This window comes from Quercus robur, chromosome 3 (assembly GCF_932294415.1).
Source record: "Quercus robur chromosome 3, dhQueRobu3.1, whole genome shotgun sequence".
Lineage (NCBI taxonomy): Eukaryota > Viridiplantae > Streptophyta > Magnoliopsida > Fagales > Fagaceae > Quercus > Quercus robur.
This window is the reverse complement of record NC_065536.1, coordinates 36,986,322-37,001,530: the sequence shown is the minus strand read 5'-3', so window position 1 is coordinate 37,001,530 and position 15,209 is coordinate 36,986,322. Positions and strand designations below refer to the sequence as shown.

The 15,209-nt window shown below is 36.2% G+C and overlaps 3 protein-coding genes and 1 non-coding gene across 6 annotated transcripts; 2 read left to right on the top strand and 2 right to left on the bottom strand.

The window, feature by feature from the left end:
- The first annotated feature begins 367 nt into the window (after nt 1–367).
- LOC126717954 (uncharacterized) lies at nt 368–4,154 on the top strand. Of its 3 annotated transcripts, none has more exons than XM_050419957.1 (3): nt 368–888; nt 1,603–1,731; nt 3,085–4,154. In XM_050419957.1, the coding sequence occupies exons 1-3, from the start codon at nt 604–606 to the stop codon at nt 3,190–3,192; spliced, it is 522 nt and encodes a 173-aa protein (XP_050275914.1). In that variant the 5' UTR covers nt 368–603; the 3' UTR covers nt 3,193–4,154. The 3 variants fall into 3 exon arrangements, with proteins under 3 accessions (XP_050275914.1, XP_050275913.1, XP_050275915.1); XM_050419956.1 differs by lacking the exon at nt 3,085–4,154 and adding an exon at nt 2,454–2,855 and having other exon boundaries at nt 370–888; XM_050419958.1 differs by lacking the exon at nt 3,085–4,154 and adding an exon at nt 2,478–2,855 and having other exon boundaries at nt 374–888.
- Nucleotides 3,332–4,791, bottom strand: LOC126717952 (lysine-rich arabinogalactan protein 19). The gene is made up of 2 exons (XM_050419955.1): nt 3,972–4,791; nt 3,332–3,629 (listed from the first exon to the last, which is right to left on the bottom strand). The coding sequence occupies exons 1-2, from the start codon at nt 4,740–4,742 to the stop codon at nt 3,525–3,527; spliced, it is 876 nt and encodes a 291-aa protein (XP_050275912.1). The 5' UTR covers nt 4,743–4,791; the 3' UTR covers nt 3,332–3,524.
- Nucleotides 4,792–6,391: 1,600 nt separating this feature from the next.
- LOC126717951 (tRNA(adenine(34)) deaminase, chloroplastic) lies at nt 6,392–13,717 on the bottom strand. The gene is made up of 4 exons (XM_050419954.1): nt 9,714–13,717; nt 9,541–9,628; nt 8,113–8,240; nt 6,392–6,761 (listed from the first exon to the last, which is right to left on the bottom strand). The coding sequence occupies exons 1-4, from the start codon at nt 13,484–13,486 to the stop codon at nt 6,488–6,490; spliced, it is 4,263 nt and encodes a 1,420-aa protein (XP_050275911.1). The 5' UTR covers nt 13,487–13,717; the 3' UTR covers nt 6,392–6,487.
- On the top strand, nt 9,361–9,461 carry LOC126720122 (small nucleolar RNA snoR74). Its single transcript, XR_007653276.1, has one exon. It is a non-coding gene; the product is annotated as a small nucleolar RNA snoR74 (small nucleolar RNA).
- Nucleotides 13,718–15,209: the final 1,492 nt, after the last annotated feature.

The following is a 15,209-nucleotide window of genomic DNA, read 5'->3' as shown; positions in this document are numbered from 1 at the left end:
AATTGGAGGGGGAGATTATTTTATTTATTTGTGCACTTGGGTTGACGGAGAAAGTTTTCTCCACAAGTGTCTTCTTCTTTTTTTTCTTTTCTTTTTTTTCCTCTCATCCAATGCCTTTTTTTTTTTTTTTTCACTTGCACATACATAATAATTTTTGCTAAAAAAATGTATTATTTTTTTGTTTGCACATCACAATTTTTTTGATAAAAAAACATGTTTTATTTTTATTTTATTTAATAAAGACATAATTATAAATTTATATCAATTTCATATTTTCATTATTTTTTTTATCTCCCCACTTTCGCATCCTTCTAACTAATACAAATAAAAATAAATAAATAAATAATTTTTAGGTTCCTACTTTTCTATTTCGTTCCCATTTTCTATCCTCTTAATTTTTCAGGCCTCTTACATTTGCTATAAGCTCATTTTTCCATTCCTCCACCTTAAAAGCTTCACGCTTTCTTTCGCTCGTCCCTCTCCTAACTCTTCAGCCGCCCCTCACTCCCTCGGTGTTACCCCAGTTTTTCACTTATTGGGTTCTATAGTTTAGGCTTGAAAAATCCGACCGGAGAAAAATCCTGAAAAAAAACAGACAGCACGATGACGGTAACACCAACAACAACAACTAGTTCTGGGTCTGGATGTGGAAGTGGGTGTCGTCTCTTTCTACCTTCGACATATCCTAGTCTGACACAAAACCGAACTTACAATTACGAACCCATAAATAATAATAATAATAATAATAATAATATCCATGTTTTTGGCTCCATTACATTCTCCCAAACCCCCAAGCCCAAATTAGGCAGCCGCTGCCGCCGCCGCAGCCTATTGGCGGTTTCTCAATTCGTGGAAGATAGTTCTCAATCCGAAGAACCCAACACCACGGTATGCAATTTCACATTCCAACATTTTTTTTAAAAAAATATGATTCTATTTCATAACTCAAAAATAATACTGCACTTTTCTCCTTTCCTTATTGACTATTGTAAAGACGAAAGAGGAAAATTTTTGTTCTTGTTACGTGCACACATGACATGACACATACTTTTCTTTGGATTTTTTTTTATTTTTTAAAGAATAAATTGGTTTGTTGGTTGCTCAGGTGTGAAACTTCCTTGTATAGCTTTGATGCACTCTAAGAAAATGAGTATAATGCATTTTCAATTTCTAAATGGTTTCAATATATATATATATATATATATAATTTTTTTAGTTTGGTAATATTTGGGTTACTGATGAATGACTTTAATATAAAGCATATAGAACAACCCTCTGTTTCTGGTGTATATTGAAGTTCAAGCAAAAAAATAGAGTGAAAATTGGAATTTTTTGACTATCATTCTTTTTTATGACTCAACTCCACGTTCAAAAAAATGTATTTCCTAATGTTTTCATTTGCACAAATTTGCCATTTTGTTATTTTGCTCACTTGTTTGGTTCCATTTGAAGTACAACTCACTGCAGATATTTAAAAAAAAAGTATAGCTGCATTGTATGCTGCTATGCTTTAAAACCAAGCAACGTGCACTTTTTGATAGTTTGTTTTTTTTTTTTCCTTTCTTAAACGTGTCTTCTCACAACTGCATGTCCTCCGTGCAGGATGCAAATATTGACATAAAACTTCCAAGAAGAAGTTTGCTTGTACAATTTACTTGTGATGTGTGTGGTGAAAGAACAGAGAGGCTCATAAATCGATTAGCCTATGAGCGCGGCCTTATTTACATACAGGTACTTAGTTGGTTTCCTTTTCATTGCCACATAATGAAAGTCGTGTGGGATGTTTCTTGATGATGAATGGTTGTTTATTCCCTTCAACTGTTTTTTCAAGACTGTTTTATTATTCTGCTACTTGCTATTCTAATAACTTGCAACATGAAAGTAGGATCAAGATTTTAAAAAAAAAATGATAGCTCTTATTGTTGGGTAAGGTGTCAAATATGACTTTGAGTGAAAAATCATTTATGCTTATCTTCAGGTTGGCAACTGCCAAAATTAATGACTTAAGTTAGAAGAAAGAGAATGCACCAAAGCAATATCAACCACTGGGTAGAGAGATGCAGTTTTCATCATCTTATTTAATATAAAGTTTTTCAATAATATTTAGGGACCATTTGTCTCTTTGAATCTTATAGCTTCTGAAAACCAACTTGAATATCCATAAGATGAAGTCTTGCCAGGCTTCAATCTAGCATCAAGATATAAATGGAATCTATAAGAGAAACTTAGAAAAGATTTCTGGAAGAGATTGCAACGATTTTTATGTTCTTCTTTATCTTTTACTTGGGTCAGGCCATTTCTATAATACAAGTAGCTGAGATGGCACTTTGGAATTATTTTCCACTTGCAAAATGGAGTAGTCCTTCAAAAAATTTCTTTACTTTAGAAAAATAAAACCAATGCATAAACATTTTATGAAAACCCTGAATTTTAAGGTTATTATGTTCATGCAGACCAACTGGTTGTGCTTTCATCAGTGTGCAGGTTGTCTCCGTCATCACAAATTAGTTGACAACCTTGGCCTCGTGGTTGAGTATGACTTACGGGGGGAAATCAATCCGGACTCAAATACTGATTAAGCTTGATCTGTGCCAATCAACTTGTTATGCTATTCTGAGTTAGAAGACAGAGTATGCACCAAAGCAATATCAACCACTGGGTAGAGAGATGCAGTTTTTATCATCTTACGTAATATATAGTTTTTCAGTAATATTTAGGGACCGTTTGTTTCATTGAATCTTATAGCTTATGAAAACCAACTTGAATATCCATAAGATGAATTCTTGCTGGGCTTCAATCTAGCATCAAGATCCAAATGGAATCTAAAAGAGAAACTTAGAAAAGAATTCTTGGAAGAGATTGCAATGATTTTTATATTCTTCTTGATCTTTGACTTAGGTCAGGCCATTTCTATAATACAAGAAGCTGAGATGGCACCATGGAATTCTTTTCCATTTGCAAATTTGAATAGTCCATCAAAAAAATTTCCTTATGAAAAATAAAACCAATGCATAAACATTTTATGAAAACCCTGAATTTGAAGGTTTTATGTTTTTGCGGACCAACTGGTTGTGCTTTAATCAGTGTGCAGGTTGTCTCTGTCATCACAAATTAGTTGACAACCTTGGCCTCATGGTTGAGTATGACTTATGGGAGGAAATCAATCCGGGCTCAAATACTGATCAAGTTTGATATGTGCCAATCAACTTGTTAGTTATTCTAAGTTTCCTTTTGGATATTTCCATGTTTGTTGTCGTAATAAAAAAATCAGTCTTCATTCAGCAACAAAATTAATATATATATATATATATATGTATATATATGCATAAAATAAAACTCAAAATTTGTCCTCATTAAACATTAACCATTCAAAAATTGGAACTACAAAACCTTGATATGGCTCAGTCTCCTTATTATTCACTCCTGTCTAACCAATCTTTGAATTGATCTTGTGTAATACGTATGAAATAATCATCTCTTTTCAGTATAACAGCAAATCAGTGGTCCATCATCACATAAGATTTCTAGGAATTATATCCTGTAAGAGCCAGCAGAATGGCAACAGCTAATCCTGTAGTCATCCACCTTCCAGACCTTCCTACCTGCTGATGTAGTGCATGTCCTCCATTCTGTGAGTTGAGAAAGAAAGGAATAGTCAATAAAAATATTTGGAAATTGTTAAAGCTGATATATTGATGTAACAATGAATGTGATTGGTGTCACATAAATAACACAATAAATAAATTTCTGAATTATTTTTTGTTTTGTAAAAAGTTGATATATTAGTTTGTAAGGTTTATGTTGTCAAATTTGTAGTGGTAGCATCAGTCAAAACATTTTTTCATGTGAGAAGTAAAATCATCCATATCAAGCCACCCCATTTATTCAAAATTTATTTAACATATATAAAATAGTTTCTCAGCAATTTTGGAAAATTAATAGTAATGGCAATCCGACTGATTAAAAGTTACCGCATTTGGTGATGGTGCTGGAGTTGTATCCTCTGTGTCTACCAATGTAGGAGGTGCTGGGGGGCTGGTTACATTAGCTGCTGGTGCTGGTGCTGGTGCATGATGATGCTTGTGCTTATGTCTGTGCCTTCTTTTCTTCTTGTGTTTGGTGGGTGCTGGAGCAGATGAGGGCACCAAGACTGGTGCTGGAACGGGTGTAACTGGTACAGGTGCTGGTGCTGGTGCTGCCTTCAGTGGTGCTGGTACAGGTGCTGCTGTAGGTGGTGGTGGTGCCGGTGCTGGTACTGGTGTCTGCTTTGCAGGGGCTGGCACTGGTGGTGCTTTGGCTGGTGTGGGAGAGATTTTTGGTGGTGGTAAAGCTGGTGGTAGAGATGGTGGCAATACCGGTGGCTGTGTTGGAGTTGAGACAGGTGGACTTTGTGGTGGTGGAATTTTAGGGGGTGGGACGGTTGGGCTTATTGTTGGGGCTACTTTAGGAGATGGGGATGATTTTGGTGGGGGGGTTGCTGCAGATGGGGTGGTAGCAGCAGGTGGTTTTGCAGTTGGCAATGTAGATGGCGCAGATGGTGTTGTAGGCGGTGTTGCAACTGGCAAATTGGATGGGGCCGCTGGTGTGGTAGTAGGAGGCGGTGTTGCGGTTGGCAGAGTAGATGGTGCAGCTGGTGTTGTGGTTGGCAAGGTAGAAGGTGTGGCCACTTGTCCTTGTACATTGGCAAGGAATTGTGTAAAACTAAGACCAACTAAAAAGAAAGCCCACAACATTGTAGCCATTTCTGTGGAGATGAGAATTGGTAGGAAATATTTGGTGCTTTTATATTTAATCAAGGAGGGAGTAATACAGTTCTAGGGAGTGAAATACAGGTTGGGTGTAATGTTGGAGGGAGAGATGTAGTCTTCATGTGATTGCTACGTCCCTTCTAATGATTTGCCAAACAAGGTTGTTAATTTTAACTTTAGACCCTCTCAATGCTTATTAGTGGGCCCATGTTAGAGGGCCTTTAAAGGCTGAACTTACTGCCCCAGCTTCATATTCACATTATTATATGGGGAAAGCTTACTAAAAATTGTGTTGTTGAGGTCAGATGGTAAAATCGTTTGTTTTATTTATTTATTTTGGTCATCTTATGATTGTAGTTTCCAAGTTGTCAATTTTCAGTATCACATTGGGGGAATTGGGGCCTGCCCCATATTTTGCCAGTCCTCCAACAATTTTTTTTTTTTTAAATATAAAAAATAAAAAAGAAAAAGAGAAAAGATTACAGTTTACTCATTTGATGACTTGCAGGAGCAAAGGAGGTATAGATTTTCTTGCCTTTTAATCGTTGTGGAAAATCTTGAACTGGTATTTACTAACCATCCTAGCCTCTTCAGCTATTTAAAATTTATTTATAAAAAAAAAAAAAAAAAGTTCATGGAAATTATTGGTATTATTTTTGTCACCTATTAGAACACAAAATTCACATGGCGTATTTGGGAAAAACATGGAGCGGAGTGAATTAAGAGATCACATCCGTTTAATAAGTGCCAACAAAATCTTACCAAACGCTTTATTATGTGTATATGTATAACCATTTATCACCATATTGATCCGGACATCTGACCTAGACGTGGGTAATTAGTTCCCATCAGATTTGAATTTGATGAGGAAAGCAAGGCTTCAGCTTCAGGATTTCCTATTGGGGGAAGAACCTTCCCCTCCATACCCTTCTTGTTCTGTTTTTTTCTTTTTTTTTTTTTTGGAAGATAGAAATGCCATTGTCCATTTATCAAATTAAGCTCCACAATCCTTACAATATTGTCAATTTGGGTACCTTGCAATTTCAGGTAGTTTATTTGTAGCGTTTATTAAAAGATGTAATTTTTGGAATTTCATGTTAAATGTATGACAAAAAACTAAAAGCTAATTTATTTTTAGATTATTTACACCCAAAAAAAAAAAAAAACACTCAGACAAAAAGCAAAAAGTGAATACTTCTTTTCCCAAACACTCCTGATACTGGAATCTCAGATCTTTTGTAAAGAGAGAAATTAGGCTACAAAGTTATGCCTGGATCTTGCTAAATTCATCTTTGCAGTAAGCAAGCAGTCATTTTCCGCATTACCAACACAGAAAAAGATATGAAAAAGAAATTCTTGTACATCTCGAAATTACACCTCATGTTTATGTCGTAAACCCCACAGGTAGTTAGTTTTACTCTATAATTTTCTGTTTCTGACCAATATCATTCTTAGGAACTCTTAAACACTGCCACTATGCTGGCCAATTATGTGTCAAAGGAACCCAAGACATAATTTTGGGGGGCCACAATTCATTTCTTTCTTCCAATTCTATCAATGACCCCAACTCTTGCTCTTTAACTTTTTAAGTAGTCAAGCCGTTCAACATCAGATAATTCAATTTGCAGTCTAGGGATTCCATCAACCCTCAACAATATCAATTTTATTTGATTTGAAGGACAGCCATCTCTTGCAACTAAGTTTTTACAGCTCTAAAAACAAAGGGTTCAGTAACCATATTACAAACAGAAAACTTGGAAGATATCATGCATCTTTGTAAGAAATTTTGATGGATGGTGTGATACGGGAAGGGATGCAGGTGGAGGAGGTGGGTCTTCTTTCTTTTCTTTATTCCTTCTCCTCAGCTGGAAAAATTGCTGCATTGCATCTGCACACTCAGATGCCAACACCCCTCGGCGAATTGTCATTTTTGGGTGGAATGGGTGGACAGGAGCAACTGGCTTATCTGGCAATTCCGTGCCATTTCCACCTTCTTCACCATCCCGAAAAAGCCTGCAAAAAACTAGTTATATGTCAGAACTTTCTTCCTTATAGCTCCTGGTCCATCAAAATTATGCTCTTTGTCCATCAACTCTATATTCTATATAATATTGTCATGTTAACTAGTAAAGTAACCAGTTGTATGGCTTCCATTCTATTCTGGTTCCCGCAGCCCATTCTAGCAAGAACATTTAGTTCTAGTCTCAAGCAACAAGAAGCAGCTATCCATATATTACCAGCCTCATTTGCAATATGTTTCAAAGCATTCTACCCATCGAAGCTCAACCCTTTCTCTCTTATTTCCAAAGGCAAAGCCGAAAGAAAGAAAGAAAGGAATTAAAAAATATATATTTACATGAATGATGTGCATAAGGTATTGCTTATGTGAAATGCCTTCTGTGCCTACCAATATAAAAGTTATAATAAAACATGACTAAACATCCTTATTGAAGATATGGCAAGTTTATCCTAGTTATAAATACAATTGTTTAGTGATTACAGATTAGCCAGAAGAAGTGAGGATCCAGGTCATACTCAGTTTTAAATGATACTGTGCATTCCAGTTGTGAACCAAATGAGCAGGATAGAAGAAAATGTTCTCTGCTTTTTTTTTTTGGGTGGGGGGGGGGGGGGGGGGGGGGGGTGGGGGCGATGGGGAGCGGGCAGAGAAAAATTGATCAAACAAAGAAAACATCAAGAAACAAAAAACTGAAACAAGAGCTGTGCATATGCTGTTGTCTATACAACTCAAATAAAGATATAAGCAATTCTTTGATTTCTTTTCTTGTAATCTGCAGCACAACACCCCCCACCCCGCCAAACCGCAAAAAGGAAAAAAAAAAAAATTAAATCAGTTATTGACCTATCATTTTTGAATGGTGGTGTAATGTCTTTTCATTTGGTCTTCATATCCTGGGAAAATCCTTGGTTTCTTTAATTCATTTGCTATATTGAGAACCGAGCAGAGTGACTAGCCTCTGATTTGAAACTAGAGGACTATTAGGTATAACAAACAAAATGTTTGATGGAGTGTAAAGGATTTGAATGTAGAGTATATAAGTCTTGTAATTCATAGGTGTTGTAGCATAAGCATAAGGGAAACTATTTGTGAAGAACTGCTTTACTTCAATTTATCATGCTACTATCTTTTATCCACGCCCTTTATATGAAATCAGAAACTCTGAGTTGATTCAGAATTCAGTGGTCCAGATAAACTGACTGGAGAAAAGTCATTTGATTCAAACCATTAGAAGTTTCCATTAGAATTTTTATTACATGAGATTACAAAATCCATAGGCTGACTGGTTTAAACATCATTTAAACAAGGGGAGAAAAAAGCAGGAACAGCACATAAATTCCGTACCTAATCCAGCTGCCATCAGCTCCAAGAAGTTTATTGGGAGCTCCCCATACGAGAGTGTTGATTCTTGCTTGGAGTATTGCACCAGCACACATGGGACATGGTTCAAGCGTTACATAGAGTGTTGTCCCCTGACAGTGGAAAACATTAATTAGCTGAAGCTAGGTGTCATAAAATAGATATTAAGTGTTTTAAACTAAGTATGAGCTAAGCGTTATAACTAAAACTAACTAATTGATTTCAAGTGTTATAGAGAGACTCAATTCTACACAAGCCCCTGTATGGTTTATATCACCGTGGAATGGTGGATTTCGACAGTTGAGTAACCAAAGTATTAGAGACTGAACAGTATAATGACCAATATAAATTTTTTTTTCTTTTTTATTTGGTGGTGTTGGGAAACAAGTATAGTCATCATGATATTAATTTACAGCCACACTCCACTTCATAATGCAGGATGGTATCTGAATTCACATTATTATGGGCATACTTTTCAATTCAAGGTTACTAGATAACCTATGGAATGAACTTTGGTATTGAACATGATCATCCTTAAAGCTTTAGAATGGAGTAATCACAAACAAATATGGAATCATTGTTGACAGTTAACAACTTATTGATACAGTTATTAAGAAGACACAATCACTTATTATGACTCTTTTCTTTTTCTTCTTTCATTTTATTTTATTTTTAAAAAATAAGACTACCAATCATGTTTACTAATAACCAATTGTCATAAGCTTAAAATCAGTTCTCACCAATACTTCAAGCAATTAGTGATGTCCAATTTCTTACATTCACATTCTATATATTTACCATTCAGAAAATTTCAGATGTGAGTTTAATGCAAAAATCTATACTTTATTTTCTTTGTTATCATTAGTTTTTTTTTTTTTTTTTTTTATTAATGAAAGTATGAAGAAAGTGTAATGCAAATTTCCTAGGAATTGTATGGTTTCGCACAGCTAGGAACACCATTTTATTCATATTGCTCTGCAGTATCAAGAAGTTAAATATGCCATTCAAGTTTTTCAGTGAGCAAGTAGCGACTAATTCCAAGTGCTTGGTTCTATCCACAAGAGAGCTGGATAAGGCATATATGGTAATCAGTCATTTGGTATCAGTTAAAACTCAATAAAGATGATGCTGAAACACACCATTGTTGCAAACTGCAATGGTTTAAATCTTCAGTAAATTAGCATCTCATTTTATACAAATTAAGATGATATTTAACATTTTAGATGACAAAATTTAAAAGTAGATTTAATGTCAGGGATATCAAGTTTTATTGTTATTGGGTGAACCTCTGTTTGTTTTTTGTGACCGAAGGTTCAGTAAATGATGAAACATTTATTATATTACATTAGTTCTTTCTTGCATCTTTCATAATTATCAAAAATTTAAAAGTAGATTCTAAACATAGGAAATTACTGAAAGCCTCCAAGTCCGAAGCAAGTTTGAAGCCTCCCGTATGCACATCATTTCTGCATGGGCAGTGGAGTCCCGTAACTCTTCTACTCTGAAATACATATCTCCATATAAATACCCCCACATAAAAAAGGCAACCAACCAAACAATATATTTCAGAAACTCATAAAACTTACAAGTTGCATCCACGAGCAATAATTTTCCCATGCTGCACAAGCACAGCCCCAACTGGCACCTCCCAAGAATCAGCAGCCTTCTTGGCTTCCAACAGTGCCTCCTTCATAAAGATTTCATCAATTCTCCTCTGCTCACTTTCTAGTTTATATGCTTCTTCCCATTCATCAAATCTATCTCTTGGGACTTGCTTGTTCCGATGAAGCTTCCTTTGTTGCAATTCCCCATCCTTTCCCTCGGTATCTGAGATTTCAGACAATCTCACACTAACAGGTTCCGCTACCTGCTCCATTGAGCCATATTCAGATGCAGCCGTTTCACTGGTCTTTGAAATTTCATCTACAATGGCAGATCTTCTTATGCCCCCAGTAGGTGATGGTATTAGTGGTCCTGCTACTTCCATGCCAGAAGGGGCACCATGAAAACCCTTTGCATCTTCATTAACATTTTCCTCTCCAGAAGCTAAGGAAAATCCTTTTGACGCTGACCCACTTTCTGATGTACCTAAAGATGATGTATCTCCTTCAAGATAACTTATTTTATCCTTTGATCTCATTGTGTCACAAGCTTCTCCTTGACTTTGAAGAGAAGTTTTACCACGCAGTTGCTGATCAGAAGACATTACTTCTGCAGGCATGCTTCTTTTTTCCTTCTGTGCATTCTCTTGATCATTTTCTTCATGCTCACGGCCAGAAAACAATGTCTCACTACTAGCGGACTTGTTTGACAAACTCCTTCTACCTGACCTTGTGACAGAATGCGGGGATTCAGAATGTGATACCCACCTTAGTCGAAAAACATCTGCAATGATACCCCACAAGGACCTGCCAGATCTCTTCATAATGGCATTCCCAGTTGTTGTAGTGTCCTCTGATCCTTCTGTCTGGGGGGTTTTCTGAATAGACGAGTCTGTTACATCCCATATTTCATCAGAAGGACCCTTTGTTCCGGAACCCCCAGATGGATGCCTTGACTTACGCTCTCTCAACTGAGAGTCTCCAGAACCAAATTGACTTGAACTCTTTTGCCTGTACTTCTCGCCAGATACCAACTTCATCTCAGAATCTTTCTTCTCCTTCTGGATTTCTGAAGTCAAAACTTCTTGCCTTACATTCTCTAGAAACTCACCAACATAATGCGTGGATGATTTCTCTAAACGATCAGCTGAACCCAGAGCATCCCCATAACACTCACTGCTTCCATCTCTGCCATATGGTTCGTGGTGCAAAGCTAAAATTCTGCCTCCAGAACGTGTATAATGATCACTAGAACCTCTTTCTGAAGCTTCCCCTGAAGTCTCTTGGGTTTCATTCCCACCAGTCACCTCAACATGCAGTGAACCTCTAGATATCAATTGAGATGGTGGAGGCATTACCATTGCCTGTGAGCTTCTATTATCTGCCTCCTCCACATCAATCTGTTGTACTTGACCCTGGGAAACCAAATTCACTGACGCTTGGAAATTAGAGGCCTCTTCTGAGGTTTCTTCATGAAAAGCCAATGGTTTAGTAGGTCTTTGAGCCTCTTTTATTGATACAATTTGCAAGACCGTTTCATCAGTTTGATTATACCTTTCTCTTGTTTCCCCAACTGGTGTTGCAAGTGAGGTCAAATTACTGTTTTGATTAATTCTCCTTTCAGAAGTTCTTCGATCTGTAACAGTTTCTACATCACTGGCATGAACCACTGACATGACACTGACATCTTCATATCCTTTTCTGGATTGAATTCTCTGAGGAGCTTTTTGATCTATTTTGGGACATAACTGTTTTGCTTCTGGATTTGATATGGAAATCAAGTCTGATTTTTTTTTCTTATTATTCAATCTAGTTTCCTGCTGCATAATGGAGGCCTTGCCAATATTACTGTCATGGAATTCTGACATTTCAGTGACACGCTGGGATTTTCTTCCTGAGTCAATCTGTTCACTGATCCATTCACCAGTTTGGCAGGGCTGCTCCATCTGCTGAGCTGAACTCAATACCAAAGTTGTATTTTCTTCCTGTTTTTTCATTCTAGTATCAGATTCCCTCTGCCCATCAGAAGTCCTTCCAGTGTTTACATCTTGCATTTCTGACATTTCAGTGACTTGATGGGAGCTTCTTTTTAGCTTGTCATTTCCAGTGATAAGGCCTACTGTTTTGTAATGTTCATCTCTGGTTTCATGTACCAAATTTGCAGCTATCACTATGTTCCCTTCCCTAACACTGGATCTTTTTTGTAAGGAAGTTGTCTCAATATCACTGGCAGGGAACTCACCTAGTTCTGTAAGTTCCTGGTATTTTCTTCCAGATTTTGATACTCCAATGACTTGATTCCCTATTTGACCATATTGCTTTCTTGTTCCTTTATACAAATTCATTGCCGATTTTGAATTCTCTTCTTCCTCCTTGATTTGGCTATGGGAACTAGATGACTTTCCATAATCACTTTCATGGGAGCTTGACGCTTGCACATTCATTTGAGAGGATTCTTTCCTAGACTGTGTTTCTTCAACCATTATTTCAGTAAGCTTTTTCTCTGACTTCTTCCTCCAATCCCACTCAACTCCATTCCTCACTGCAGCATTTCTTTGTTCTGAGATTCCCCCCTGTCCCTCTGCATCATCCTTTTGCCTCTTGTACTCTGCTTCCATGTTCCTCTCAGATCTATCCTTATCACTCTTTCCTGAGTCCGTATACCCACTTGACAACTTTTCCACAAATTGCCCCTGATTTTCCTGGACTTCCATATCACTCTCATAATCCCCAGAAGATAAAACTGAGTAATAAGATGAACAACTAGAACCCCCTTTTCTTCCTTTACGATTGTCACTCCTTAAAAACGTTTCCCTTTCCTCATTCTGACAACAATCCTCATCCCTCGACTCAAGTATGACTGGCTCTAAGTTATGCCTTGAATAACTCTCTTGTGAAGCTGACTCGACATTTTTTTTCTTCCCTCTATAACTTTCATTACCATAGTTCCCTCTCTTCTCCTCCTCCACTCTCCTAGATGAAGTCACATTTCTATCTCCACCACTAATACTCCCTCCCTTATCCACCACCACTCTCTTAGAAGATGAAGTCACATTTCTCTCTCCACCACAATTTCTCCCTCCTTTATCCACAATCACTCTCTTAGATAAACTCACCTTTCTCCCTCTAACATCAAAGTTCCCTCCCTGCTCAACATCCACTCTCTTAGATGAACTCAATTTTCTCTCTCCACCACTGAAACTCCCTCTCTTGTTCACTTCCACACTCTCAAAAGAAAACCCACTTCTCACTCTACCACCAAAACATTCCTCACTCACTTGCTCACTCAACAAGCTCAAAACTGCTTCTGCATCATCGAAACAATCTGAATTTTCACTCTCCTCTGAAACCATACAAGTACATCTCTCATTTCTTCTTCTTCTTCTTCTTCTTCTACGCCTATTACTCACACTAGTCTCCTTGAGAGAGCAAGAAACCTCATAACAACCCCGGTCCAAATGCTGGACTGGAAGCCTGTTATAGTAGCGGTTTCCACTTCCCAAGATCAGCCTTCTAGAAGCTGAGCATTGAAGCAGGGTGGACTGCCTCAACCCACATAAAAATGTAGGGCTTGTGGGCACCCTATGACTGTGAGTCGAAAATGTACAGCAAGAACAACAAGCACAAGCACAACAAGATGATGATGATATTTGAAATGGGGTTCTATCAAATCTTTCATTGAAGAAGTAGGAGTAGTCATTAAAGGAAAAGGAAAGAGGGCCTTTGCTTCTTAGTGAATATATATAGGTGTTGTGCATATCTATATAGCTAATATTATCTATAATAAGAGGGACAGGGAGAGAGAGGGCAGCTTACCTTGATGTGAGAAGTGGGTTATGGAGGGTTTGGAAGGTTGATGGAGCTGAACTTGAGAGTGAAACCATGTGGGTCTCTGTCTCTGTCTCTGTCTCTACTGTTGTAGATCTTCTTAAATGTCGAAGAACATGAAATTATTCAAGTCCAATTGAATTGAGGGATAGCTGATAGCTCGCTACAGGTCGAGCGGCTCATGAGAATCGGTTCGGTTGGGTTCATTCGCTCGGTGCCTAAACTCGGCTTTTCCATGTAAGTTGGCAAACATTATTTTTTTTTTTTGAAGAATAATGATCCATTCATTTAGTTATTTTACATTATTTTTATAAATCATTGATGCGGTAAATTCTTACGGTTTCTTATTTAGACCTACTATCAACATTACATTTTTATTTATTAATAACCACCCACCACATCAACCACTCGTAAAATAGTTTGTAACTTTAGTATTTTCCATTTTGAACATATTAATAATAATTTGCTACCTCAATATTTTGTGAAATTTTTTGTAAAATTTCTAGTGGCTCTAAACTCCTTGTTTCTATTTTAGTAACTTCGATCTCGCTTTTTTATTCCCTAAAAACTCATCTTACATCATTCCTATTTAAATTTGGGATAAATCTAGATTCACAATTTTTTTTTTTTCACAAAATTGTTCACAATGGTTGAGGTGACAAGTTGTAAATGATAGTAAAATAGTATAATTATGGATTCATATGAATATACAATTTGACAACTCAACACTTGTAAAATTTGTATGAAGTATAGCTATTAAATTTGGATAATTGTTATTTCAGTATTTGCACTTTCAATATATATATATATATATATATATATAAGTGAAAAGTTTGACTTTTTGTTGACCACTCCTTACTGCGCCACGTATCTATATAAATTCATCTCACGTATACATTTAAAATCACCAAATAGTTGTCTTTTCATTTTGCTCATTAAATTTCAGTATCTACTCACCGTTTTACATAAGATGTATATATTAAAACAAAAAACTGTCATTGAGAAGAAAAGCATCGATAAGGTATAGAGAAGAGAATGAGAAATTTGAGAATAAAAGCATATGTAAGGCGTTTAAAGAAATTGTCCAGTATTATTGTTGCTAATGTTTGTGTGGCTTGATTCTTGGATCTTTTCACTATTTAACAAAATAAAACTAACTTACAAAAAAATTCAACTGCCCACAGGTTTCTTGTGATTCTAAAAAAATTGAAAGAGAAGAAGTTAAGAATAAGTTATCAAATGAATATGAACCACTATTTATACCCAAAAAAAATATGACCCTTTAATAGGCATATTTTTATTCAATAGGCACATTTTCAATCAATAGGCACATTTTCAGTCAATAGGTACCTTTTTATTCAATAGGCACTTTTTCGTTTAATGGGCACCTTTTGGTATATCCAATTTAAAAGTTATGATCTTTCAATTGGTACCCTTTAGTATATATATTACAACCTATCTTGTATATACCTATATATAAAACCCAAACTAAACTAGAAACACAACATTTGTCTCTTATTCATTCCCACAAAAAACTAATAAATAAATAATATTTTTTTCTTCTATCTAACTAATAAAACTTTGTGCTATTTCTTTTAATATCATTTTTTTTATTTCATGAATTTTTTCTTGCTACTCCAACTCAAAAATAAT

Bases quoted from the DNA above. Each gene is read 5' to 3' on its own strand.
- LOC126717954 (XM_050419956.1), top strand. From the start codon at position 604: ATGACGGTAACACCAACAACAACAACTAGTTCTGGGTCTGGATGTGGA. The intron at 889-1,602 runs GTATGCAATTTC...TCCTCCGTGCAG, and splicing joins CCGAAGAACCCAACACCACG to GATGCAAATATTGACATAAA. The intron at 1,732-2,453 runs GTACTTAGTTGG...ATGTTCATGCAG, and splicing joins GCGGCCTTATTTACATACAG to ACCAACTGGTTGTGCTTTCA.
- LOC126717951 (XM_050419954.1), bottom strand. From the start codon at position 13,486: ATGCACAACACCTATATATATTCACTAAGAAGCAAAGGCCCTCTTTCC. The intron at 9,629-9,713 runs GTAAGTTTTATG...TATGTATTTCAG, and splicing joins ATTGCTCGTGGATGCAACTT to AGTAGAAGAGTTACGGGACT. The intron at 6,762-8,112 runs GTACGGAATTTA...AGTTTTTTGCAG, and splicing joins GCTGATGGCAGCTGGATTAG to GCTTTTTCGGGATGGTGAAG.
- LOC126717952 (XM_050419955.1), bottom strand. From the start codon at position 4,742: ATGGCTACAATGTTGTGGGCTTTCTTTTTAGTTGGTCTTAGTTTTACA. The intron at 3,630-3,971 runs GTAACTTTTAAT...CTCAACTCACAG, and splicing joins CAGCACCATCACCAAATGCG to AATGGAGGACATGCACTACA.